General features: G+C 47.9%; 1 protein-coding gene across 1 annotated transcript in view; it reads right to left on the bottom strand.

Annotated features, from left to right (window-relative positions):
• LOC138827445 (calpain-2 catalytic subunit) overlaps positions 1 to 25,111 on the bottom strand; it is a 52,654-nt gene extending 27,543 nt beyond the window's left edge. The window contains exons 1-3 of the mRNA XM_070022947.1: positions 24,860 to 25,111; positions 20,338 to 20,407; positions 310 to 428 (exon numbers count right to left, since the gene is read on the bottom strand). Of these exons, the coding sequence (XP_069879048.1) occupies positions 310 to 428; positions 20,338 to 20,407; positions 24,860 to 25,096 (426 nt within the window). The 5' untranslated portion in view covers positions 25,097 to 25,111. The remainder of the gene's footprint in view (positions 1 to 309; positions 429 to 20,337; positions 20,408 to 24,859) is intronic.
• Positions 25,112 to 26,904: the final 1,793 nt, after the last annotated feature.

The following is a 26,904-nucleotide window of genomic DNA, read 5'->3' as shown; positions in this document are numbered from 1 at the left end:
TCTCAGTACTGGCATTAAAATAAATAGATAAATAAATAAACAGTATTTCTCATTTGCCAGCACAAAATGGGGGTCATTTTTAACATTGGATCTCAAGTCTCAAAGAATCAACTTTTTAAAAACCTGGGAATGACTTCTTGAACACCCAGCTCTACCTCCCTCCTTGCAAGTCTCTAGAGGCCTTCCATGGTCATCCTGGCAAGCTTGGGAGCTTCCTTAGCAGAAGAACAAGGGCCAAGGGACCTACTCAAGTGTGCGGGGCCGAGTCCCTGGGACCCATTGAAAAGTCTGAGAAAACCCTTACATTACCTGGAAGCGGAAGATCCCAGCATAGTTCTCCTGGAAACTCTGGTCTAAGGGGACAACTCGGGCCAGGATTTCTTCATTCAAAGTGAGGGAGGCAATGGCTGCCAGCAGCCAGCAGTCACCTGAGAACACAGTACAACAGCTCTGATCAGGTCTGGGTACCTGGAGGCAGACATGCTACCTCTCCACCTCTATTCCATCTGTCCTCATCCGATGGTTAGGTTGGAGGGGTGTGGGAGATATTTGAAGGGAAATGCTGAAGGAAGGTTATTATGTTGAACTGGTGGCTGAGTAGAGAGGGGAAGTTCATTCTCTGAAAGATCCATACTGAACTGTGTCCTCAGAGCCCTGCTCTGTGGCTCACACATGTCTGTGGAGGGAATAAACCCAATTGGCAGAAGCAGCTTCTGTGAAAACAGGCTCCTTAAGGAGGAATTTAAGTGGTGTGGGGGGAGAAAACAATGTAGTGAAAGATGGGAAGGATGGAAAATCAGACACAGCCTGGGAGAAGGATTCAGAAACAAGGGAAGGATGGCAGTGGAAAGGAGACCGCAGGAGTATGGGCACTATAGAGGGAATAACCACAAGTCAGTGTGAAGGATGCTAGAAGAGGAAAGGGAGCTGTGGCTCAAGTGGTGGAGTGTTAGTCTTGAGCAAAACAAGCTCAGGGACAGTGCCCAGGTCCTGAGTTCAAGTCCTCGTAATGGCACAGGAAGAGAAAGAAGAAAGGAAAAAAATAGAAGAAAGAGAAAGGAAAAAAGATGAAATAAATATTGAGGGTCACCGAGTCCTCTAGTTCCTAAAATAGATGATCCTGTTGATATACAGATGCGACTGCACACAGCCCTTCGACGTATGGATATGCTATTTGAAGCTGTGGTGGGTGGAGTTGAGTTCTCCCTAATTAGTCAGTAGGTAATCACAGGAAGTGCAATTCTTTTGCTCCTGAAACTGCCCTCCTACTAACACTGAGGCTGGCCCTGCAGTCTCAGTCTGACTCTGCCCCTGTTCCAGTAACTTATGGGGTAATCTATGCTGATAAGGTGCTACGAGTTTAACTGGGACTTCTTGGAGATTGGGTGGATGCCCTCTTCTGCACGGAGTCTATAAAAGATGCATAATCTGTTGAGCTAAACTGATCTTGCTTCTTTGGAGGTGTCTGTCTGAGAAGGGTTGCTGAGAGATGGAGAGAGAGAAACCAAGTCCTGGAAATACCACTTGTGACCCTGAATCAAGCTGTACCTGAAGCTCCAGATCTGCCTTGGACTTCTCAGTTACATGAACTGATAACTTTGTTTCTTTACCCATTATGCAGGGCTACACAGAGATATAAGCCATAACTGACTGGGCACTTCCTGTGTTCCCACTACTGATCTATCTAAGGGGCTTCTAGATCATTATTTCATGTATTGCCCACCACAGCGCTGTGAGCACAGTGCCATTACTATCTCCATGTGAAAGCTGAGCGTACCAAGGTTTAGAGAACTTGTAGACATTGCTAACACTCCAACAGCTACTGGTGGAGCTTAACAGGTAGGATTTTACTGGCCATAGATCACAGAAGTAATGTCTTGGGTTAGTTACACCATTAGATAAACCAAACTAGAAGCCCTCTGACATGTTGAAGACATAGTATTACAGGGGAAATTCAGCAGTGGCCATGTTTAGCTTTGGTTTTGGGAGGAAGCTGCAGTCTCTGATTGGTAGGAATGGAAATCTGTCTGAAGGATATAGAAATCTAACTTCCACATGATGCCTCTAATGGACCTCATAATCAAAAAGACAACCTTCCTGCCTTTCCTGAGCAGCAGCCCCCTCCACCTCCAACTGTATCCTGCCGTCCATCCTGAGACCCAGTTCACCCTGCATCAGTTATTCTTGGGATCATACGAGCCTATTGTGCAATGCATTCCTCATCCACATTGGGTCTTTATTTTTTATGACGTGAATTCTTTGGGGAATCTGGCAATGCCTGTGAGTCTTCATTTTCACTGATACATATTTTCTTTGAAATTTTCTTGGAATCCTACAAACTGCTTAGATTTGGGTCTGTCCACCCCATAGCCTTTGGGTTACAGTGATTTCAATATAGGGATTCTGGTGACAGGAGTTTTGAGGCCGTTTCTCCCTCCATTCCTATACCAACTCTCATCAAATCCTGGAGCATCCTGCCCACATCTATCCGATCCTGTTTGGTCCCTTGGTTCCCCAAATCCATGCTTTTATATCAGCCATGTATACAGCAGCACACAAGCACATGATCTGTGGGACCTGTCCATTGCTGTGGTAATCCTGGAGGTCACTGCCAATCATGCTGCTATTCAGGGGACAGTGACTCTGACTGAATGCATGAGCATTGGCTTTAGTTGTGGCTCTATATTTTTTCTTTTTGTACGTCAATGTTCAGCTTAGATCTAGGCATCTATCTCCAGTTACAGCTCACCACCAGTCCTGGGTGTCCTTTCTATATCCCAGAAGTCAGTGGTCCTGCTTCATGGCTTCCTGCTTTCCTCCCTTTGTCTCTGAAGTGCATCTCCTGCCTACCTTGCAGAGAAGGCAGGTCTCATCTGGCCCGCTTTCTTCATGCCTTGCTAATTTGCTTCCTCTGAAAGGACAAACAATTCTCAAATGCTCTCCTCTAGACTAAGTTACCACATTGAGGTCACATACCTTGGAAGGGGCAGGGCCTGGATCTCTCGGCTTCTACCTTACCTTCTTTCTACCAGCAGGACTTAAAAAACTAATAAGCCGAGCCGGGTGCTGGTGGCTCATGCCTGTAATCCTAGCTATTCAGGAGGCTGAGATCTGAGGATCACTGTTCAAAGCCAGCCTGGGCAGGAAACTCCGTGAGACTCTTATCTCCAATAAACCACTAGAAAACCGGAAGTGGTGCTGTGTCTCAAGCAGTAGAGCGCTTGCCCTGAGCTGAAGAGCGCAAGGACAGCACCCAGGCCCAGAGTTCAAGCCCCACGACTGACCAAAAAACAAAACAAAACAAAACTAATAAGCTGCTGACATTTATATGACAAAGAACATTTCACTTGACCTTCACTAAGTCTGTAAGAGATGATCATTGTTATTATCACCTTTTCAGGATGAAGAAATTGAAGCCCAAGAAATCTATAGATCTGACAACAAATCTTCTGAATCTAAGTCCTTAGTTTCATTTAAGCATTATAACTTGATAATGATTAATGAGACACCTGGTAGGGAAATTCAAAATTGAAATGAAAGAAGAACTCACTAGTAACTCCCTTATGTCCTATATTTTATCCTTTTTTTTCTGTCAGTTGTGGGTCTTGAACTCAGGGCCTGGGCTCTGTCCTTTGAGCCTCTTTGTGTTCAAGGCTAGCACTCTACCACTTGAGGCACAGCACTACTTCTGGTTTTTTGAGTGGTTAAGTGGAGATAAACATCTCATGGGGACTTTTCTGCCCCAGCTGGCTTCAATCCAAGGTACTCAGATCTTAGCCTCTTGAATAGCTTGGATTACAGGCCTTGGATTACAGGCACCTTTAATAACCAAGTACCTGTTAGCATAAGAAGTATTAAAACACAGCAACAACTCAATGCAATGCAAGTCACCAAGACAACAGGCAGGTGTGTCACTGCACAGTGAAGACAATGACACTAAGACCATAGTAAAGACAAGAGAAAACAAGTTATATGCATTTTTGCTTTGTTTTATTGAGATGATAGAATCTCACTATATAGCCCAGGGTGACCTCAAACTCCCTAGTGCTAGGATTACAGATGTACACCCTCATGTCTGGCTCAAGTTATGTGCATTTTATAGTTAAAGATTTAAAAAGATTCCTATCCATTTTCCAAATTCTGGAGCTGAATGAGGCACTCAGAAAGGCTATAAGAAAAGCATTTAGATAGGCACTAGTACTCACACCTGTAATCCTAGCTACTTAGGAGACTAAGATTTGAGATCAAGATTCAAAGGCAGCCTGGGCAGACAAATCCAAGAGACCTTATCTCCGATTAACCAGCAGAAAGCTGGAAGTAAGGTATAGTTTAAGTGGTAGAGCATAAGCCTTGAGTGAAAAAACTAAGCAAGAGCAGGAGGCCCTGAGTTCAAGCCTCACTACAACTACAGGCGCGCGCGCGCGCACACACACACACACACACACACACACACACACACACACACACACATCTTGATTTCCACTAAGATGGGAGTATTTGAAACCCTATTTCAAACTTGATTTCTTTATAAGTTTTCTGGTAACACGGACATGGTAGTTAAAACAGTTCACATTTACAAAGGCTTGTTGCAGTCCAGGCCCCATGCTAAATGTTTCATACACTCAAAATTTTAGCTCTTTTCAATATCATGAAACAGTTCAGGCTATCATCCTATTTCATAGGTGAGCACAGAGGTTTAAGAAGTCAAGTGGCTTGCCCCCAAGACCCTAGCTTGCTAGTGACCATTACTTCTGCTTGTACATTAGTAGCTTTTAATGTATAACCTACATGGTTGGCTTTGTAAACAGGCTGATTATCAATTTACCTGATTGCAATGATGCTATGGTAGAACTTCTGTCCTTTATCCAATTATGTCTGGGAATGTGCACAGTCCTTGCTTCAAGTAGATGTCTATCTCTACAAGTGAGTTTCTTCCCACAACATCTGTTGGACAACCTCTCGGTAGTAGCCTTTTTCAGTCCCACCCTTCCCCGCCAACTCCTTGATTTCCCCACCAAGGTCAGAATCTACCTTTCCTAGAATAAATGTATAGAATCATTTATCTTCTGGACAATACCACAGGGCAGTTGCCATAGTTGAAGTCCTAGTGGAGCCTGTTTGGGGCAGTGGCAATCAGGTCTGACTAAAACCAGCCACTAGTTTGGGAGGGGCCTGTCAACCAGAACAACTCCAAAATGACAGTTTGTGGTGCTGACTGGCTTTAGCAAGAAAACACTAGAGGGCGTTTTTGGTGACTGAGACTTGGTGGAATGTTGTCATATGACTGGGGCTTGAAAAAGAAAGATCTGTATATTTTTAATGTTATGAATTGGCAAGGCACTCTGGACTTTAGCAAATGCTATCTCCCTTCTGTACATCTATATTGGCTTTATTCTCCAATTATATGGGAAGAAACTGGCAGGAAGGACAGGGGAGTGGCTCTAAGCACAACCCAAAGTCCTGCCTTCCTCTCCCGGTGAGTTTTCCAGTGGTCATACAGGTACAATGTTTGTTTGTGTTTGGTTATATTTGGTTACCTGTGTGAAGATCAGGCTGTACTCTGCTTCAAAGTTATCCCAGGCACTGAGGCAGTGCCTTGCCTTGAGTGGTCTGCTTTTATAGAACAGCAGTTTCGCAGATTATGACTCATACCTATAATCCTAGCTACTCAGGAGGCTGAGATCTGAGTATTGAAGTTCAAAGCCAGCAGGGGCAGGAAAGTCCGTGGGACTCTTCTCCCCAACTAACCATCAAAAAGCCAGAAATGAAGCTGTGGCTCAAGTGGTAGAGCACTAGGGTTGAGAAAAGCAGCTCAGGGACAGTGCCTAAGCCCTGAGTTCAAGCCCCAAAACCAGCACACACGCGCGCGTATGCACACACACACACACACACACACACACACACACACACACACACACACACACACTCTCCATAGCCTTTTGTTTCATTTTGAGTGCAAATGCTGAAGGCAGAGTAACTCTACCTCTTGTTCTTGTAAGTACCAATTATCCTCTGTCCAGTATAAACCATGATAAATAATTTCCTTTTGGAAATAAACGATTATCATCTTTGACTTTATCAAATTAAATCAGGAACATATGGACCCATTGGTCTATTAAAAAAACTGTAACAGAAAAACTAGGCCCAGGAGTTTATTTGAACATAATGTAACCTCCTGACTGGGCTTCAGTGGCACCCACCCATCATACCTCTCAGTGTATGTATCATGAACTGAAAGGTGGCAAACTTCCTCCCAACTCTGACCACAGTACATTCTTCCTTCTTGACATGATTTACTTGAATTGTGGCCCACTAAAATGTGGCTCATTTAGACCCAGTAAGCTTGGAACTAGCTCTGCACTTTGAATCAGCTCTGCTCCTTGATACCTCAGGGTCACAACATCTGTGTGACTGGCTCCTGATGTTAATATCTTATCTAACCATCAGCAGTAACTGTTTGCTTTTCTTATTTTTTTTTTATCTGTAGCAGTTCTCTGCTTTTGCTGATCCTTAACACTCCTTTACATTATTCTTTCTTAGCCATTCTGTAATGTATATATCATGTGAAGTGTATTTGTGTGAGCTAAGAGTTTAGTATTAGTTATTAGGATTGGAATAAAAGAAACTGAGTACCAATGGTTATGCTATATTTGGTTGACCATTTGTGCTCCAAAGGTATTCTCTATTGTATGGAACAGTGGCTTTGGCTATCAAGTAAAATCAGTAGTATTTGGAGAATTAAGCCAACATCATTGAAGTAATTTTGAATTTGTTAAAAATTTTATTGATGAATATTAATTGTACAGGTGAATTCACTGTTACTAAATTCTGACATTGTAGAAAGAGACATATGTATCTATATTTCTTACATGATCCTCTCATAAAACCATGGAAAACCTCTGATTACTGCATTTATCTCTGAAACAATGGCCTCAGAGGCCGGAGTTCTGGATATTGGCCAGTTGGAATTGATTGCTCAGTTGATACCTTCTGTTTGCTCTTTTATGGCTGCTCTATACCCTCCACCCAGCTTTCTGCTGAAAAGCTCTCTTAGTGGACCTCACTGGGTTCTAAGGGTCCTGACTGCTAGTAGAGTTTAGCCAATGGCAGTCCTAGAGACCAGAGCAAAGGAGGACAGACTAGGACATGTCTTTCCGCCTCCTTCTCTACGCCTAGACATCAGGGCACAGCAACTCAAGATGGCGTTGTATAGGATGTATTCTTGGTTCTAGGATCCTGACACTTGTCTCCAGCTCACAGATCTACACCTTCTTGTGGGAGGAGCTCAGTTATGCTTCCTTCTTTGGTTCCTGAAGCTTATAGGCACAATCTGCTCATTTCCAACAGTGTTCTAGACTCTTCTGACTGGTTGGCTAACCCTGGTCAGTGGTTGACCTTTATTAACAGCTCCCAGGCTGCCTACCTGCAAGGGTTTAGACAATCATCTACCCTACTTTAAAATTCACCTATTTTCCTGCCTACAAAGACTCATTATCATAAAAATGCCTTTTCCTCTTAGTCTGTAAAACATGTGATCATGGTAGAAATACCAATAGATTACCAAGTTTATAAGAAAAATGAAATATGAAGTCCAGATTAAAAATAAATAAATAAATAAGGGACCAGGCATGGTAGGACACACCTGTAATCCCAGCCCTCGGTAGACTGAAGTAATCAGCTAATGTCCAGCTTCAATCAGGCATTTGAAAATGTAGACCATAATAATTGATCTACATTGAAGGAACAACCAAATGAATTGGGATGACCCAGTGTGTTCTCTAAAATTTCTCAAGAACTGAACACATATTCCTTAGGGGAGGGGAAAGTTTTAGTTAGATAAGTTTGGGAAAGGTGAAACTGACCAGGTTAGGCACAAGGATTTTGTTCAAGGAATTCACATGTTTATTTTCCCAGGGGGAAGAAGAGGGGGCATAAAATGCAGATATCTCAGACTTCTTTTTTTTTTTTTTTGTCGGTCATGGGGCTTGAACTCTGGGCCTGGGTGCTGTCCCTCAGCTCTTCAGCTCAAGGCAAGCGCTCTACCACTTGAGCTACAGCGCCACTTCCGGTTTTCTGGTGGTTTTATTGGAGATAGGAGTCTCACGGTCTTTCCTGCCCGGGCTGGCTTTGAACCTCGATCCTCAGATCTCAGCCTCCTGAGTAGCTAGGATTACAGGCATGAGCCACCAGCGCCCGGCTCAGACTTCTTTGACCCTGAACTCTCTTACTGATGACTTTTGTGGCCAATGTCCCATGAAGCCCATGGGACAAGCCATATTCCTTACTGAGGGGTACATTTACAGCTGTGCTATAAACTCAGCTTGGCAAGTTCTCTAAGAAGCTAAAATGCTTCCTGGAGAAGCAGTGGGGGTGGAGGTAGCAGTAAGTACTACCACAGCCTCAGTGCTTCTTATAGGACCTCGATCTTCAGTCTCTCTCCAGATTTGGAAATTTTCCTTTTCTTTAGGACTGGCTGCTTTCCTTTACAGGCTGCGTTGTTTTCCTTGTGTGGTTTAGTTAAGCCTATGTTCCCTGGGAACGAGGCGAGGTGCAGGTAAATAGCAAATTCTAGCTTGGCTATTGTATAGCTGTGACTCACCATCTGTTGTCTATCTTTCTGTCCTGGGAGCTGGACACTGGCCTCTCTCTGTCCAGTGCTCTGGACATGTGCACGGACAAAGGTCAAAGTAGAGTCATGGCAGGCATTTATCACCTGCTGGACACACACTGTGGGTCCCTGGAGGTGGGACCTAAGTGCCAGTAACATGTCCTTTAGCTGATATGCTGGATATGTCCACTCTTAGCCCAGAGGTTTCTGACCACCCAGTGAAGGTCTAGATAATGGACTCTATACAGACAGCTTCTTTTCTAGAAGATACTCCATCTGTGCAGCCTAAGGAGGAGGAATAACTTCCAATCTCGCTAGCTCTCTGGAAGAGGCCCACTTGCTGCTTCACCAATCCCATGCCTCCTAGTACAGAGACTGCCGCTAGATGAGACTTCAGGGCCCTCCTGCCTGCTTCCACCACAGACCTCGGCTTTGTCCAGTCCTGCTTTCTAATCCTGTCTCTCCTATGTAGAGATTCCAGTTATAGGCTGCAAACATCCCCGGCAAAGCAAGCCTTGGCTTTCAAAGCTCTCATGCAAAAATGTCTGAAAACAAGTTGGGGACAGGAGGAGGACTGGGGATGGGAAAGGCAAGTTTCTAGAAGTCCATAGGCTGACTTGGAAGGAAACCATCCAGGGGAAGTGGTCAAGGGTCTCAAAACTAGACTTGCCCTTTGATATTTTGCTTGGGTTGGTTGGTGCTGAGAGTTTCTGCCTTTCTCCACTGGGGGTCTACCTCCAGGATATCTGGAAAGAGCCCGCTAAGGCTGAGTTCATGTCTGGTCTCTCAAAGATCTGACCTTGCTGGTTCTAGCTCTTGCTTTGCATTCCATCTGGCGCTTTCCCACACACCTGTTCGCCTGAGGGTGTCAGGAGGTATCTGCCCCAACTCCACCCTCTTGAGGTTCCTGAGGCACTAAGAGGCTCTTGGCTGCCCTCTCACTCCACTGTGGCTGGCTCTGTTCCTTGGCCCAGCCCCTTGGGATCTCCCTTCCTGTGTACCTTCCTCCCCGGAGTCCCTGCCCTATCTACATTGTCCCAGGCACCTCTCTGTTGCACTGTGCTAGCAAGAGGCCATAAAACCAGATGGGCAGGCTGACTCCATAGGCTGAAAACCTTGGACAGTCTGGGTGAAGAATAACCCAAGAAAGTGGGCTGATGTGCCAGCTCCCTGTACCTTTGTGAGCTGTGCCTTTGCTAGGCACAGGATAATTAGCTCCATAGTCATCCATTGCCAAGCTTGGACCTTCAGGTGACCCTCAAGCCTTTCCTCAAGTGGAAAGACCTTGGACTTGCACCTAGGAAGCCTGACCAGAGCTGTTGGGAATACCCGATTGTCTTTTGAACTCCTAGATTTGGCCCTGATCCTATGAACCTAACTGATTAGAGTTCTTTTAATGTGTAAACTTTGGCCACCTTTGGATCTGCTGAGTGTGCATTTCATTATCCTCTAACATTTCTAGCATTTCCTTAGCCTCTAACAATGATGTGTTGAGAAAATGTCCAAATGAAGAAATAAAGGTAAAAACTGAGCTCTGATAAGATTCAGGCTACAAATGTATCTGCTTAAAGCCAAGTGATCACTGGGGGAGGGGGAGAAGGATCTCACCCCTCCCTCCACCCAACCAAATCTCCAACCCAGAAGCTTGAGATCCCCCTTCATATCCCTCGAGGTGCTGAAACCTTGGCCTGAGAACTGTTGGGCCCTTGGTAATCCCTTCTCTGCTTTGTCTCCTCCTGGATCACTAGGTAAGAGGGGCCTTTAGCAACCACCCCTCCTCTTTTTCCCTCCCTCCTCTGGAATCTTGAGTTTGGTCATCACCCCCCTGTAGGCCCTGGCTGTGGGTTGTCTGGATTTACTACACAGGGTGGATTTCTTGTCCGAGACAGACCAGCATAAGTCTTCACTTATCCATTTGTCCAACAATTGTTTAGAAATACCCCCTCTGGCTCACCCTGGAGTGCCCCCTGAGATCACTTAGAGTGTTGCACATGGGCTCCAGGGGCCCTCCAAATCTAAACTTCTTCAGCCCTCACAATTTATTTGGCAGAAGCAGGAGTTTTAGCTGCTAGGCATGGTGGACTCACCCTTACCACTCTCTCAGGCTACCTGGATGGAAAGACTGGTCTGGCTGTCTGCAGCTGGGCGGGCTCTCCCAAGGCCCGGCCATGGGCACCGGGTATACACAGCCTGTCTTCTATGCCCACAGGACCCTGGCAGCACAGACTATGTCTAGATCCTCCCCCTGAGGAGCTGGAGCCCTCAGACAGTTCTTATGAATAACTTCTTTAAGCTCTAAGGCCCTCTTCTAAAGGCAAATTCATTCAGGGCCATGTCAGTGAATTTCCAGAGCCACGCTTCCCATTTCTGCAATCCTGAGGGTCAGCTCTGGGCACAGGCCACAGCCACCTGGACCTCTGCAGGGAGCGGCCTGTGGCTGGGTTACTCATGTTTTCAGCTGCTGGAGGGCTTTCCAAGGGGAGACATAATATTTGTTGTGTGTTTTTCTCGTCTTTCAATAATCACCATCTTTCCTTCATAAACAGGAAAGCGAAGCAGACTTGGGCAGCACCCCCCCCGTTGCTCCCCCCAGGGAATGCAAGACGTGTTGAACTTCTGACAAAGGTCCCAGCCCTGGCTTGTCACACTCTCTAGTGTGACAACAGGCCATGGCCTGTTGACAGTCCCAGAAGGATGGAAGTTCTGTAAGGGCCGGGAGAGTGACTGGCCACCAACTGCTTCAGCCCCACCCAGATGTGGGGAGGAGTGAGTTACAGCCCCAGAAACTCAGTGCTTGGGCACAGAAGACACCACCAACCATACACTTCTAGCAGGCTAGGGAGCTTCTTCATCTTGGGACACCAAGGCCGGTGTCAGCTAGGCCACTCGCAGGAGACCTTCTGCTTCTGCACCTCTCTGTTATTTCTCTCATCCCAGGTCCAATCCCTGCAACCTCTGTTCTCCTAATGCAGTCAGGTATCCCTTCCTCCTCTAATCCAGCCTCAAGCTTCTGGGCTGTTCATTCATTCTTCTGTGGCAGGTTCGCACAAGGCCTAAAAACAGCCAGCACTGATGGGCAGTGGAGACAGACAAGGAAACAGGGTGGATGGCAGTGAGCATTCGTCTGATCAAGGAAGACTGGCACAGAGGTGAGGGGTTGGCTTAGAAAAGGAGGTGGGACTGGGTGAGATGAGTGGGAGGGAGCACTTTCAGGGGAGAAAGATGGTCAAGGTGGAAACACTCAGGGTGTGGGGATGGGGCACAATCCAGGACAGACAGGTGGTGTTGAACTCAGGGCCAGGGCACTGTCCCTTTGCTTTTTCATTCAAGGCTGGAGCTCTACTACTTGAGCCACAGTTCCACTTCCAGCTTTTTTTCTAGCTAATTGCATATAAGAATCTCATAGACTTTCCTGCCCTGGCTGGCTTCATAGCACAATTTTCAGCTCTCAGCCTCCTAAGTAGCTAGGATGACTTACATGTGCCACTGGTGTCTGGCCCCTGAGGAAACAAGCTCAAGTTCCTTCTGTTTTTTTCTTTGACACCAGACCCTCCAGGCACAATAAAGCGTACACATGCACTCACTGCTAGCCAAGTGTCTATTCTGCTCCCTCAGTGGAGACACTTTATACCTTCTCTCCATCTGGCTAGCCTCAATCGTCCTTGGGAACTCATCCTTTGGGGGACCCCTCTTAAGTTCATAATGTTTGCTTCCTTTATGGCAAGGACCACTACATCCCAGCTGGCCTCGATCAGAGCATGATCACAGCATACTTAATTCATTTAGTAGTTTACTTGCACAACTTCCATTGGCTCTCTGAGGAAGCAATGTCCAAAGAGAATTAGAGATGGGCACACACCAGAGTAGGAATCCAACGTCATTGGATTGGGGTAATAGGAGGAAAAGGAGGCTGGGGTGATAAATGGAGAATTTACCACAGAATGGTCTGGTTGGATGTGGGGAGGAGAGGCTGAGGCAAGAGTTCTGTGTAGAGAAAGGACTGTGTTTTCATATTTCATGGGCCTCGGCCCCAGCCCAGGGCTCTTCCTAAGGCAGACACTTGATAAGGCTCCCTGACTGGAAGCACAGAGGCCTCTGTATTCAGGGCTCTTGGGTAGCTCAGAAATGGATGAATGGAGTCCAGGATCTGGCAGTCAGCCCCACCACAGAGTCCCCCACTACTCTACATATGGAAAAGACCCCCAAGACATCTCTCAAAACCATGAATGGCTAGTGTCTCAGCAGCCTTGGGTCTCCCCTGGTAAAGGAAGAAAGCCACCATTCAAAGAGGAGAACTGTAGTATCTTCTAAAATGGCAGCAACAGTGTACTGGCCTCACATATTCTTTTAGAACCTTCTCTTCAACAACAGGTAGGAAGGTCTTCTCCCCTTGAATCTGGATAAACTATATATGTGAATAGGAGAAAGCAGAAGTGATTCTTTGTGAAGATGTTACTTCCCAGACTCTCTCGAGACATGTGCCAGGGTGTAAAGTGTTCAGCTTTATTTCAAACTCTGTGTTAATTTAAGAGAAAAAGATGCCGGGTGACAGTGGCTCATTCCTGCAACCCTAGCTACGCAAGAGGCTGAGATCTGAAGATTGTGGTTTAAAGCCAGCTGGGCAGAAAAGTCCGTGAGACTCTTATCTCCAACCAACTACTTAGAAAAAGCCGGAAGTAGTATTGTGGCTCAAGTGGTAGAATGTTAGCCTTGAGCACAAAGAGGTTTAGGGACAGTACCCAGGTCCTGAGTTCAAGCTCCAGGACTGGGGGGGGGGGGGGGAGAGGGAGGGAGAAAAGAGAGAGAGAGAGAGAGAGAGAGAGAGAGAGAGAGAGAGAGAGAGAGAGAGAGAGAGAGAGAGAGAGAGAGAGGGAGCTCTGAAGTCCCAACTACTACAATCTCCAGCCCCCACACCAGACAGGTGGGTAAGGGGCTCCACCCCAGCCTTGTCTGACCTGAGGGACCCTGAGAGTCAACTAGCTCCATGTAGTCATCCTTCAGAACCATAAGAGAGAACCATCAAATGGCTGTCATTTCAAACTATTCATTCTGGGGTGAGCCATCTCATGATAAGTAGGTACAGGTTGTAGCGATGCAGGGACCTTCCTGAACTCAGTACCTCAGAGTCTGAAACTCAGTGCCTGCTAGGGAAGGTAAATTGCACTTGCTCACCCAGTCTCCCCCATCTGAAGGTACTGGGAAAAAAAAGTGGATCCAACATCCCAAAGACATGCCAATGTCAGACTACCCAGGACACCCAGCCGTTCTGCAGGCCACAGGGCACCCTGGACCTGGGATGTGCTCCATACTTTCTTGATGTGTGGTTTGGAAAGAAGCCTGGGCCAGGAAGCTGGAGACCACACACTTGCAGAGAAAGCAAGGGTCTACCAAAAAGCAGGGAGTATCCTTGCCTATCTCCTCTTTTGCTAAGGCTCCTTCCATGATGATTGGAAGCTTGGTGCTTCTCCCCTGTGAGCTCAAATATCCCAGCAATGCTGTTCTTCTCTGCATGCTGTCTAGATTCTTTCCTGCAGATATATACTCATAACAACGTGTCTGGGCTAGGTTGTAGCCGTGCTGGCTGGTAGGCAGATTTTTGTCTTCTGCACTTACACCTGACTGCTACTACTCTTCCCATCTCCCAGGATGTGTTCATCTTCCCTGGCAACCCCAGCACTCCAGGCTCCCAATATGGCATTCTGTGCCCTGGTGCTCAGTGACCTCCAAGGTACATAACAGTTCCCTAGCTGTACCTTCATTTCCACTCTACCAGTAGTTCCATCTGAGGACATTCCTATCCTCTGTCCACTGGGGACATTTGCCAATGCCCAGAGACAGTTATCATCACTACACTGGAATAAGAGAGTGCAACTTGCATCTAGTGGACAGAGGCCAAGGATGTTGTCAAACTTCCTACAATGCACATGTCAACCCCCACAATGAAGGGTTGGTTATAGGTCCCAAGTATGAAGAAGGCCACAGTGGAGAAGTCCTGCTCTAGTTCCAGTCTTGTCTGTCCCATGTCTAAGTCCTGTGTGCTCTGTTTTTGATTTCCCTGGACAGATAGATAAATGCTAAGAGACCAAGCCACTGAAGGCTCTTCCCAGCTCTATTTCTTCCTCTTCGTCCTTCTTTTTGTGTTAGTACTATACCTTGAACTCAAGGTCTGAGTGCTGAGTGCTTAGGTTTTTTCACTCAAGGCTGGTTCTCTACCAATTGAGTGCTATCTCTACTTCCAGATTTTTGCTAGTTAACTGGAGATAAGTGCTCATGGAACTTTCTTACCTCAGCTGACTATGAACAACAATCCTCAGATCTCAGCCTTCTGGACAGGTAGGATTATAAGCATGAGCCACAGGTGCCCACCTTGAAACAATGCATTTCAAGGCTCCAGCAGACCTGACACCTGGAAGAGACACAGCTCTATGGGGAGGAAGGGCCCACATTCAGAAAGCTGTGGGTCTCAGCCTTAGAAGGATGAGAGGAAGTCGGAGGCTCCTAGGGCCCCTCTGGAGGGCTGGGTGTGGCTTTCCACAGGAACTACACACCCAGCCCTGTGTTAGGCCTGTCACTGTGACTGATGAGTCACCCAGGGCTTTCTCTGCATTACTCATTTCACAGCCTGGCTAGCAGCCAAGAAAAGGATACCCAAAGCCAAACGGAGGAGGTTCCCCACACATGCACTGTCCCTTATCATTTCCATCAGGAACAGAGTGGAGAGGGTAAAGAACCCTGTTTTATTCATGACCCCTCATTACTAGGGAGGTCTTGAGCACCCAGTGACAAAAAATCCAAACTTGCCCCTGCCCATGGCTTCCAGCCCCCCTCCGGACATGCAGAAGGGGAGGCCCTAAAAGGGGATGGAGAGGGAGACCAGTTTGCTGGAACCGATTCCTGACTCTCACTCTGGAGTCTGCTGACTAGAAAATTCCTTTCCTGCCCATTCCATTACCCCCACCCCCATCCCCATCCTCATCCCCATGTGGTATCAAAATTTGTGCTAATATTAAACTTTCTTTCTGTCTTTTTCTTTCTTTCTTTCTTTCTTTCTTTCTTTCTTTCTTTCTTTCTTTCTTTCTTTCTCTTTCTTTCTTCCTTCCTTCCTTTCCTTCTTTCCTTCTTTTTCTTTCTTTCTCTCTTTCTCTTTCCTTCCTTCCCTCCCTCCCTCCCTCTCTTTCTATTGTTTTTTTTTTTTCCTGGAGTTTGAACTCAGGGCCTGGGCACTGTCCCTGAGTTTTTGTGCTCAAAGCTAGCACTCTACCACTTGAGCCATAGCTCTACTTCCAGCTTTTTTGGTAGTTAATCGTAGAGATGAGTCTCTTGGACTTTCCAGCCAGGGCTGACTTTAATACTCTGATCCTTAGTTAAGATTATAGGCATGAGTCATCAGCACGCAGCAATTCTTCATTTCTAACCCCTTGCTAAAGACCTGTGGCTGATATTGCTGGGCACTGATGCTAAGCAATGGCACAAAGGCATTACTCAGAAGTATGAGTAGAGTTGAAGGTTGAAGGAATTGCAAGGAGTTGTAGAGGAAGGGAACAGATTTTTGAGTCAGAATGTCGGAAGTGTGGGCTGTAGGAAAATCTGACCCTACCCTCTCATCTCAGAGATGAGACCACTGAGCCATACAGGGTGTGGCATGGCTCATGGCCACAGGAAACTGGTGGTAAAGCTGAGGGAGTGCACAGATAAGTGAAAAGTCCCATCCTGTCCCTCAAGTTGGCAGGTAGCAAGTGGGGACCTTGTAGTACCCCTGCCATTCGCCAGGTACCTGTGGGAGCAGAGGAGCTCTGGAGGAAGTTCCCACCACCTTAACTCTATAGCCAGGGGCAGCTTTTCCCTTAGGCGCTGCTTGAAGCTGAAACCCTGCTGTCTGAGAGCCAAGAGTGGATGGGATAGCCTGGGGTCAGCAGGCCAGCACAGGGCCCTCTGGTTAGCAGTTCACCCCTGGCCTGCTTCTCGAGCTGATGGAGAGTAGCAGGGAAGTTCTGTGAGTGCTGACAGCAGCCCCAAGGGAGGAAGGCTGAGCAGAGCATTGGTAACAGACTCCACTGGAAGCAGAGGCAATACTGACTCTGGCAACTACTCTGACTCTGGGAAGGGCCTCTGCTGGGGGTGAGGCTGAGGCTGGAGTAAAGCAATCTCTTTTTTTTTTTTTTTTTTTTTTTGAAGAGAAAAATGAATAGACTCACTTTCTCTACCAAACCTGCTAAGGCCTATTTTCTTCTCATCATCATTTTCTTTTTAAACTACATGTATTATCTTTAAAGACCTGCAAATTCCATCTTCTGAGTTGTACTTCCTGTGTGCTAGTCGGGCACAGGCTCAGGGCACCCCTCCCCATTTTAACACCCTGACCCTTAGAGCTTCTCAAAGGACAAGGATCTGGTTTCCTACCCAACTTACTTTCTTTTCCTCCTCATTCTCTCTCTTCTGTAACTTGGTGACAGGACTTTCATACAAATGGACTTCAACTCATTCAGGATTCCACAGCATCCTGACTACTACTATATAATCTCACTTTTCTCCAGCCCTAGGAAGGGAATTGTTACCATCATAAATGCTTCTTGACTTTCTATGGGGTCACATCATAATGAAGACATTGTAAGTTGAACATACCCAAAGTCAAAGATGCACCCAGCCTACCAGAGACCCCAGCTTAGTCTACCCTGCCATAAACATACACGTAAAGCCTACACTTATATTTGCATACAGTTGGGTAACAGCCCAGAACACACAGCCTATTGTATAAGAGTGTTGCATTATCTCATGTTCTTTATGGTGTTCAGTACAGTACCCTGTAGAATGGTGTTTCAGTTGTTTCTCGTCATGGTGATGGGCTTGATTGGGAGCTGTGTCTCACTGTAGCTACCCAACATTTGTGAGGCTATCAGACTGCATAGTCTTAGCAAGGGAAAAGATCAAAATTCAAAGTATGGTGTTTATTTATTTATTTTTGCTTGCCTTGCATACTATTGTAAAGTTGAAAAGTTGTACATCAAACCAAGGTAAGTTAAGGGCTTTATGTATTGCAATTTTACAGAAGAGTAAACTGGGCCTCAGTAAGGTCAAGTAACCTGTCCAAAATTCTACTAGCTCATCAGCAGTGCCAAGTACAGATATTGAAACTCCACTCTTTTGAGTGTTTTCCCCTTTAACCTGGTCCCCTAGTCTCTCTGATGAGGATGGAGGGAGGTTGCCAGGAGGGGTACCCAGTGGATGTTCTTGAGGGTGAGTTGGGGTGGGCCACCTCTAAAGGGCCCAGAGAACACGGGCTGTGCTGCTTCAACAGCTGTGACAGAGTTGGCCACTTCAGATTCATCCCTGGGGGTACAGTCAGTCACTACTAACAATTACAGAGCCACATCTGGCTGCAGGTCCAGCCTGGCTGAGGCTTAGCCTGCATTTCCAGCCTTTTTTCCAGAAGGGCTTGTTTTTCTTTGCTGACTCCATTCCTGGCATAATTGTGCTGTGTACTGCAGGTGGCTCATTGTCAAGAAAGCTCTGCAAACATGGCTGGAATCATGTGGGAGGCCTAGAAACTGAGCCTTCTGGGAAAGAGGGTAGGGGTTAGTGGGGAACCACTTCTGGGCAGCATAGTAAAGGCAATAGAGCTCTGGGAGATATACCAGCTTTTAAGAGTGTCATCCAGCTAAGCTCAGTACACCAACTGAGTGCTTTGCACAGTAGAAAGCCCACATAGAGAAAACAAAACATCTTTGCTCAGCTCAGCATCCCGGTGATTCAGAGGCAACATGGGACCAGGGTATTAAAATCAGATCAGGGCTTGTTCCTCCAGCAGTTACTAGGGTTCAGCTTTGCATATAATCTCCCTGCTTTGTGCTTGAGTCTCTTATCTGCATGGTCGGGATGAAAATATTTACTTCATACTTGGGTTGAATGCATGAGATAACACAACGAAGTCAAAGCTGTACCGGTGGTGCTGAATACAAGCTTCAAGCTTGCAAGGCAGGCCTCTGGAATCATACCTTCAGCACACTGTAAGCTTCTTGCTCAAGTAATAAGAATCAGCTAGTCAGGAGCAAGAAGTAATAGCTGAGTGCCATCTTGATAAGGGTCTTGACATACCTTCCCTTGACAGTTGTGAGAGATTGAGGTTTCCAATGATGACTTGGCCCCAGCCCCCCAAATGCTGTCATTGTTGGGCCTCATATTGCTGCCACAGCCCCTGTTCCGTTGTTTTTGAGCCTGTTGGGACTTGGTGATGTCTCCACCCCTTCGCTGCCCTGCACCCAGATGCCATAATCAGGGTGAGAGTTCAGTAAACCACATTTCACTGCCTATAATCGAACCAGGATCTTCTAAAATAAAAGGCCAAGAAACAAGAAAGGCTAATATAACCCTTCCCCCCCCAAAAAAAAAATCTGAGAAGTTATGTCAGTTACTGAGACAGCTTTGAAAGGTTTACATTGAGCTTGGTTTATTCAGTTCTATGCATACAGAAGATATTTTGAGGGTTTTCAGCTTTGCCTGTTCCCTCCCATATGACCTGGTAGAATTTAAATAGAACTAAAAATCATGTACTTGTTACCTGAAGTTTAGTTCTTACAATGCTGTTAAACTTTTGAAGTAGATGTTTAGCTTAGGAGTGGTATTTATTGCTGTGTTTGTCTCTGGATTTTCCAAAGCCCCGGGGATGGTCAGTATGACAACTTCCAGCGGGGGATGGTCAGTCTATCGACTTCCAGCCCTGATCATTTCATTTTTTTCTAACCAATGGATTTCTATAGAGTAGCACTTATGGACCCAAGGCCCCTTGGTCCTCTCTCTTACGGCATCTCAGGAATCTGCACACAGAGTCAATATTAGATTAACCTGCATTTATTCCTCCAGGCCTGGGTCATACCTGACATTTCTCAGAGGCCACACCTTAAGGTGTCTTAAGGATTCACTCAGACATTGCATTGAGTGGGACTGGTTGAGGCTGATGACAAGGAACAGATTTTTGGCTTATCAGAGTAAATCATCTGCTCTGATTAGTTACAGGCTCACATTTATCATGGATAAGAAAAAAAAATTAAGGGTAGATTCTCTGAGGATCTTACATCATAGATCCAGACCCCATTCCTGAGATTTTATAGTGCCTCCAGAGCTGGCAGAAATGCTAGAGGATCTCAGGAGTCCAGTCTTGAACAAACACATGTCCAGAAGCCTATCACAACGTGTCCAGACAGAACAGTCTCCAACATTCCAGCATATTTACCACTGCATTGTCTCCTGTGCTACCATGAGGAGCAAGCTATTCTACCAAACCCCTCTACTTCCTCCAGCAACTAGCTTCTGAGTTTCCTCTTCCTTCACACTGAGTCACCATCATGTCCTGATCTCACAGGACTGAAGGCTTAGTACTGTCATTGGCTTAGGGGAGTTTCTAGTCCACCCTCAGCCTAGAGCCAGTTTCCTGCCATCACTAGTTATACTGGTCCTCAAAAAGGTACAGAGACCAAGGGGCAAAGTCCAGAAACCCCTTGGTTTCTTTAGTGGTAGAATTTTGTAACCTCAGTGTCTCTTCCAGAGTAGGGAGTGCAGAAGACCCCATTTGTATGTCTGAGCATGGGGCTGAGATATTGAAGCCCCCAGAAAGGCCCCCATACATACAGAAATCACCACACAGCTTGGAAAGAAGCCACCCCAGTGTCCCCCACCCCTGCTGGCCACAAGCGTGTGGATGTCCCACTACGATTTGCCCCAGTTCCACCACTTACCCAGGGCTCCTTGGCAGATGTCTGTGCGGGTAGCTCCTCCAACAATAAACTGGGGATCGGCGCAGATCTCCTGGGAACAAGACCCACAGAATGCCGTCAGCTTACCAGGCAGTGCAAGCCTCAGAGGGCTTTGCAAATGCTTTTCCCTTCCTCCCCTTCCCCTTCCACTGGGGAAAGTTTTGTAGTCAGAGTCAGAGCCTGTACAGTGGGGTCCTGCTGACCTTGCTGAATACATCCTGTTAGGAGGTTGAGGGTCAGCGACCTACCCTGATGAGACAAGATATCTTCGAACCTCACACATTCCAACAGTCCACAGCCTACATCACTATGCTGTTTCCCAGGACCTTGGTCCATCAGGCCTTGAGACCCTCTACACTCCACAGCCCCTCTACCCTCTATGATGACACCCCTCCTCTTTCACTCTTCTGCATGCAAGTTTTTTGGTCTGCATGGAATTCCTCCTTTTTCCATCATGTTTTCCACAATGGGCGATATTTGGAAGGTCCTAGTCACCTCTTCCATGAAGTCCTCCTTCATATTCCATCCCCCTTCATTCCTTCAAGTATTATCCCCAGGGTCTTTGCACTGCAACTGGTTACTTAATTTGGTACAGTCTGGTGGCGCTTGTGGGTATTCTCATCATCCTAACACATACATTTGAAGGCAGGGACTGGATCTGCCCCTGAGAATTCTTTCACAGGGATGCTACTTGGAATATCCCCATATTCTGTTACCTGCTTTATACCTGACATGGCACTTGGAGCTTTATCTCATGTAGCCATCTTGGGAACTCAAGCTGGGTAAAATTCCCATCTCACAGGTAAAGGAAGATCTCAGAGAAGAAAAGTGGTGTGCTCAAAGATGCACAGTGCATCAGCCGTAGGGAGCCCTGGGATTTGAACTCGTGGGTCTCAAGAGCAAACACTCCACACCTGAGCTGCCTCTAATGGATTAGCATCAAAATCTCAGGGGTAACTTACACAGCAGCCTTCTTGCAGCTAGTCTGAATAATCCTGCCCTCCAGCAGCCCTCTCCTAGGGCACTGTCTGGTTGTGAAAAGCTCCACCCCAAACCACAACAGAAGTCAGGGCCCAAATCTGGGCTTCTCTTGGCTCAGGTGGCATTGGTTTGTAGAAGTGCCACATCTGCTAGAGTGAGCCTCACTGCATACCCCTTGGCACCCCTCTCTGTCAAGTGTAAATCTTTCCCAGGTGACCCTAGCTCAGCCTCAAGTCATCCTGGCTCAGACTCAGAGACCCATCTTGACACCTCGCCTACATGCAGGGCACATTTCCTTTCACACCTCCCTTCAGTGTGTCTGGGGAATGCAGGGACAATGAGAAAGCTCTTCTGCCCAGGAAAAATAAACCCAACTTTGCACGAAGCCTGCCAGCCAAGCTCTTATCCAGCAGACAGAACTGCTGGTATTGGAAGCTTCTTTATCACAGAGAATCATACTGAGCACCCTGAGGGACCAGGCTCATATGCCAGAAGGGCTTTTCCATTATGTTCTAGAAACTGCCCCATGTCATTGGCAGCCTCTCTAGAGAAGCCAAACTTCACACTTTGGAGTCTAGAGAGGATTCAGAAAAGTGAATCCTGTGCAAAGGCTCAGGGAAGGAAGGGGCAAGGGAAGAAAGCTAAATAATAATGAACGTAACAGCAGAAAAGGACTTGTGCCTTGGATTCTGATAGTGTATGGGTTAATCTCATCCCTCTGCTTATTATACAGGACAAGTTACTTAAGCTCTTGAATCTTTCAGTTTCCTTATCTGTAAATGGATTTGATGATAACAAATATACCTATCACAGAGGATTGTTCTGAAAGTGAACTGAGATAACTTTCCAATGTGTCTTGCAAAACACCCCATAATCATTGACTATTATTACTGAAGATGAAGTTGACAATGAAATAATGATACTGGATCTAAACCACATCATCTTGGCTACATGGTGAGTGATACCGTATTGGGTCTAACTGGTACCATCTTGTCTTCATGGCAGAGGCAGGGAAGTCCCACCTCCCAGGTGATGGGCATGCCTGAATTCCTAGAGGCAGGGGTGGGGACTTGGACAAGGTTACTGGACCTGCCAGTCTTGGGTCATGAATTCTCAAGCCCCCTGTGATCCTGCTCCCTGACCTGACCCTATTTAGGTCTGAACTAGCTCAGGCACCATCAGGCCATGCCTTGTATCCCCCTGTCTCCCATCTCCTGGCTCTCCTCCAGTCACCATGGCATCCTATTTCAGCTCTCCATTGGGGTTGATCTGGTTTGTTGGAATTGTTTGTCTGCTCTTTCTTTGCTTTACTACTGTCATGGCTCAGTTTTCTAACAGTGTTAAGTGTATTCAAGGGCTGCAGGTCTTTGGGACAGGGGCCTCAGGCATGCAAGGCAAGCACTCTACCACTGAGCCATCTTCCCAGCCCGCATTCTTCATTTCTTGTTCTCTTGTTCTGGAGTCTGCAGCAATCTAGCTTCTCCCTCCACTTTCTACTGCAGTGGTCTGCTACAGTCACTCTGACCAGCTCATGTCCACCTCCAGTGGAAACCTGCTGATTCTCCTTGTCTGTTCCCAGAGTACTGAGCAGGTGCTCAGTACTCTGAGCAGGTAAAGTAAGTAAGGGATCTAACCATACAAAGGCTAATGCCTAGCTCTGACTCCACCCTGCATACCTGTTTCATTCTGGACAAATGGCCTTCCCAAGCCTCAATTTCTTCAACTACTGAGTGGGTAGAGTAATGATCACATTTTTTTTTTTGGGTGTGTAAGCCACAGCCCTCCTGCCCTTAGGCAGTGACCCTCAACTGGCTCTAGATCTCCAGTTCTCCTCCCACAAGTCCCACAGGTATTTATACCTGTAAGATGGGGGACACTCTGTCTCTCCTATTCCCCTAAGGTCTCTAAAGACAAAAGACAAATATAATAGTGTACCTACAATATAGTAGTTGTTCAATAAATGCTTACTGACTGAATGAAAGTGTAAGGGAAGGAGTGTGTGAATTCACTAGGTACACTCCAGAGAGTCATGCAAATATACACCTTCTCTTGCTTGTATATCATTTTTCACAACCAGAATTTCATTCAAAGCTCCTTACAATTTTAATTCATTAGTTCATTCTTTCTAGTCACTGTAGGACAGGGCCTGATGTAGAATAAGCACTCAATACTGATGAATGAACCGATGTCTGCTCTGGAGAGTCCCTGTCAGGGCTAAGCTATAGGTAGATAATGTACCCAAGGTCCCCGGAGTTCCGCAGAAGGACAAATAAACACAGGCAGTTGTGTTTCTACATGGTAAGAATGCTGTGAACTCTGCAGTGATAGAGCACCGGGTGGGGGTGGGGTGGGGCAGCTGCTGAGAATGGGCAGGAAAGGCTCTTTTGGGGAGGGGAGGAGCCTTCTGACAAAGCCCCAAAGAATTTGAGTGTGCATGGCTGGCAGGTGAAAAGGCCCTGAACAGGAAAGAACTGGGCCCGGCGAGCTAGAAAAGTCAGAAAACAGACCCCACAGCTTAAATGAAGAGATGAGCCACAGAGGGGGTACGTGATTGGTCTAAGGACACATAGAAGATTCGCAAGGATGAAAACCCAGGTGTTTAGCCTCCCAGTATACAGTGTTTGTCCAGCTCTGACCAGCTGCATTTTGGGAGGCTCAGGGCTACCCAAAGCGGGCAAGAAGACTTACTCTCCTAAACAAAAAATCTAGAAGTGTGATTACCCAGGAGACTTCTCTGGGTGTTGTGGACAAGCAGGGTGAAGTTTCTCAGAGGGGAGAGAGTGCGTGAGTTATGGACGTTTCCACTTCCCTGAAGACTTAGTGGACGGGTAAAGAAGGTGTCCCAGGGCAGGGAGGATGGGGGGCGGGGGGAGCCTGAGGCTTCGGAGGAGTGCTGGGGTTCCTAGGTGGGCCTGCGGAGTGAGGGAACCAGCTGGAAGAGCAGCCTACACATCAGGGGAGGTTTTTGCTGGTTGCCCTTTGCAAAGATGAACAAGAAACTCGAGTGGGAAAACCTAACTAGGATGGCTGCTGCAGCCCAGCCTTTCTCAGACAGCACTGGGCCCCTGGAGCCCTTTACCTTCCCGTCCCTGGCAAAGAGGGATTCAAGTTAGACTCCCACACTAGTGAGATGTGGCCTCCCCCTCCCCTTCCAGAAGAATCTGGTCACCTCCCACCCTCACCCCGACTAAAGTTCTTCCAAACTTCCACCCCAGACTCCCGAATCGGCCTACGTTTTGGCTAAGCCCGAAGGCAGCCGCCCTGGCCCGCACATGGGAGGGGCGTGGGGCCCCAGTGAACCCCTGGGGTCCCTTGTGAAGCGCAGTGGGTGGAGGAGGGGACCTCCGGGCCGGCCGCAGGCTGCACCCCGGGAACCTGCGTTGCGCGGATGCGGGGGGGGGGGTGGGGGGAGTCACCCAGCTTGGAGGGGGCCCTGGGGCCTGCATGGTCCTGGCTGGCGACCCCGGCCCCGCGCCTCGGGCCTGCACCCCACCCGCCCCGCACCCGCCGCCCCGCCGCCTACCGTAGGGCGCTTCCACTCGATGCCCCGAGTTTTGCTCGAGTAAGGTCCCAACTCCTTGAAGCCGAGGGAGGACGGGAGGGCGGGGAAGGAGGGGTCCTGGAAGAGCGCCCCGGCCTCCAGGCACTCGTTCCGCAGCGCCTCGTAGTCCTGGTTGAGGTACTTGATGGCTCGCTCGTGCGACCCCAGCCCCTCGGCCGCCTCGCGGTCCTTCACCAGCTTGGCTGCGATGCCGGCCATGGTGCGGGCCGGGCGCGGGCGGAGACGCGAGGCGGCGGAGACCCGGTGCGCGGCGCTGCGCTGGGGCGCGGCCGGGCCCGGGGCGCTGCGGCAGAGTGCGGGCGGGCGGTGATTCACCCCGAGGGGAGCGCCGGGCCGCGGGGTGTGGCCTCCGCTGCCGCCGCTACGCTACCTCCGCTGCCTCGGCCGCTCCCGGCCTGCTCGGCGCCCGGCCCCCGGGACGCCGCCAGCCGGCCCCGAGCTCACGCCCAGGCCGCAGCGGGGCGGCGGCGGGGACCGTGCTGCCCCCTGCGGACCGGTCCCGGGATGGCGCCACGTTCCGGCGTCGGGGTGCAAAGGTTGGGGCTCAAAGACCCCAAAACCGGACTGCTCACCTCCCTTGGGGCGCATGGGGGAGACAGGCTGGGCCGAACCCAGCCGTGACTAAAGGGAGCAGCTGGGGGTTGAGTCAGTGGGCGATCGGCCGGGCAGAGAGGTCGGGACATTAAAGCGGTTACCGTGGATTTGGACTAGTTGTCCTGATCGCCCTGCGAGCTCTGCCCACCGTGAACGCACGTCTTTAATCCTCCCATCAAGTCGGTGAAGAGGGGGCTCTTCATTGTCACCATCTTTCAGATGAGAAAGCTGAGCCTCAGAGAGGCTAAATGGCTCCATCCACTGGGGCACAGCGAACCGTAGGCAGATCAGGGATTCCAAGCCAGAAAGGCCTCCCGGTTACCAGCCAGCTCCCCGATCACAGGGCCAGGGATCTCAGTCAACGTGGATTTTCACGCTCACAAAGAAATACGTTTGCAACATATGTAGTTCTCATATACAGTATTGCCTGGGGAGCACAGAGACGCGTTGGGTATCTGGAACTCAATTTTAACACGCAGGATTAAGTTCATGTTGGAAAAGCCTTTAAAATAGTGCCTGTGTTTGGGGCTAACTCGAGCACTCTGGTGTGTGGAGTTGGCATCTGATTGACAGCTTACACAAAGAGGAATTGGGTGTGTCCAGAGCACCGACTGGAAGAGACCACTTCCCTTCCTTCCTTATGCTAATAATGGACACTTGGAGTTTCTAGAAAAACTGTGCATGTTTAGAGCAGCAATTCTCAACAAGGGGCAAATTGTCCCCCAACCAGAGGAAGGAAATTTAACTACCTATACAGACTTTTGTCTTACCATCACAGTAGTGGATGGGTGCTACAGTTACAATTAAACAGAAGCAAGAAATGCTACTAAACATCTTACAAACTCCAGGACAGCTCTCTACAAAAAGAAAGGTGAGCTGGGCATGGTAATTCATGCCTGTAATCTCCACACTCATGAGGCTAAAGTAGGAGGATTGAAAGCCTGAGGCCATTCTGGACTACATAGGAAGACTCTGTCTTCATACACCACAACAGCAGCAACAAAGAATCAATAATGCAGATATGCTGATGTGAAAAATCTTGATTTAGCTGGGCATGGTGGCTCACGCCTGTAATTCTAGCTACTCAGGACTAGCTACTCCAGGAGGCTGAGACCAACGATCACAAATCAAAGCCAGCTGGGGCAGGAAAGGCCATGAGACTCTTATCTCCAATAAACCACTTAGAAAACTGGAAGTGGCGCTGTGGCTCAGGTGGTAGAGCACTAGCTTTGAGCTGAAGAGCTGAGGGACAGGGTCCAGGCCCAGAGTTTAATAAGCCCATGACCGACCAAAAACGAAAAGAAAAAAATCTTGGTTTATAAAACTTTCCAGTTGGGGCTGGGAAGGTGGCTCAGTGGTAGAGCGCTTGCCTTGCATGCATGAGGCCCTGGGTTCGATTCCTCAGCACACCA

The sequence above is a fragment of the Dipodomys merriami genome, unplaced genomic scaffold, assembly GCF_024711535.1.
Source record: "Dipodomys merriami isolate MVZ:Mamm:240054 unplaced genomic scaffold, mDipMer1.0.p SCAF_156, whole genome shotgun sequence".
NCBI classification, from domain to species: Eukaryota; Metazoa; Chordata; class Mammalia; order Rodentia; family Heteromyidae; genus Dipodomys; species Dipodomys merriami.
Note: the sequence above shows the minus strand (reverse complement) of the source record. Positions and strands in the feature narration are given on the sequence as shown.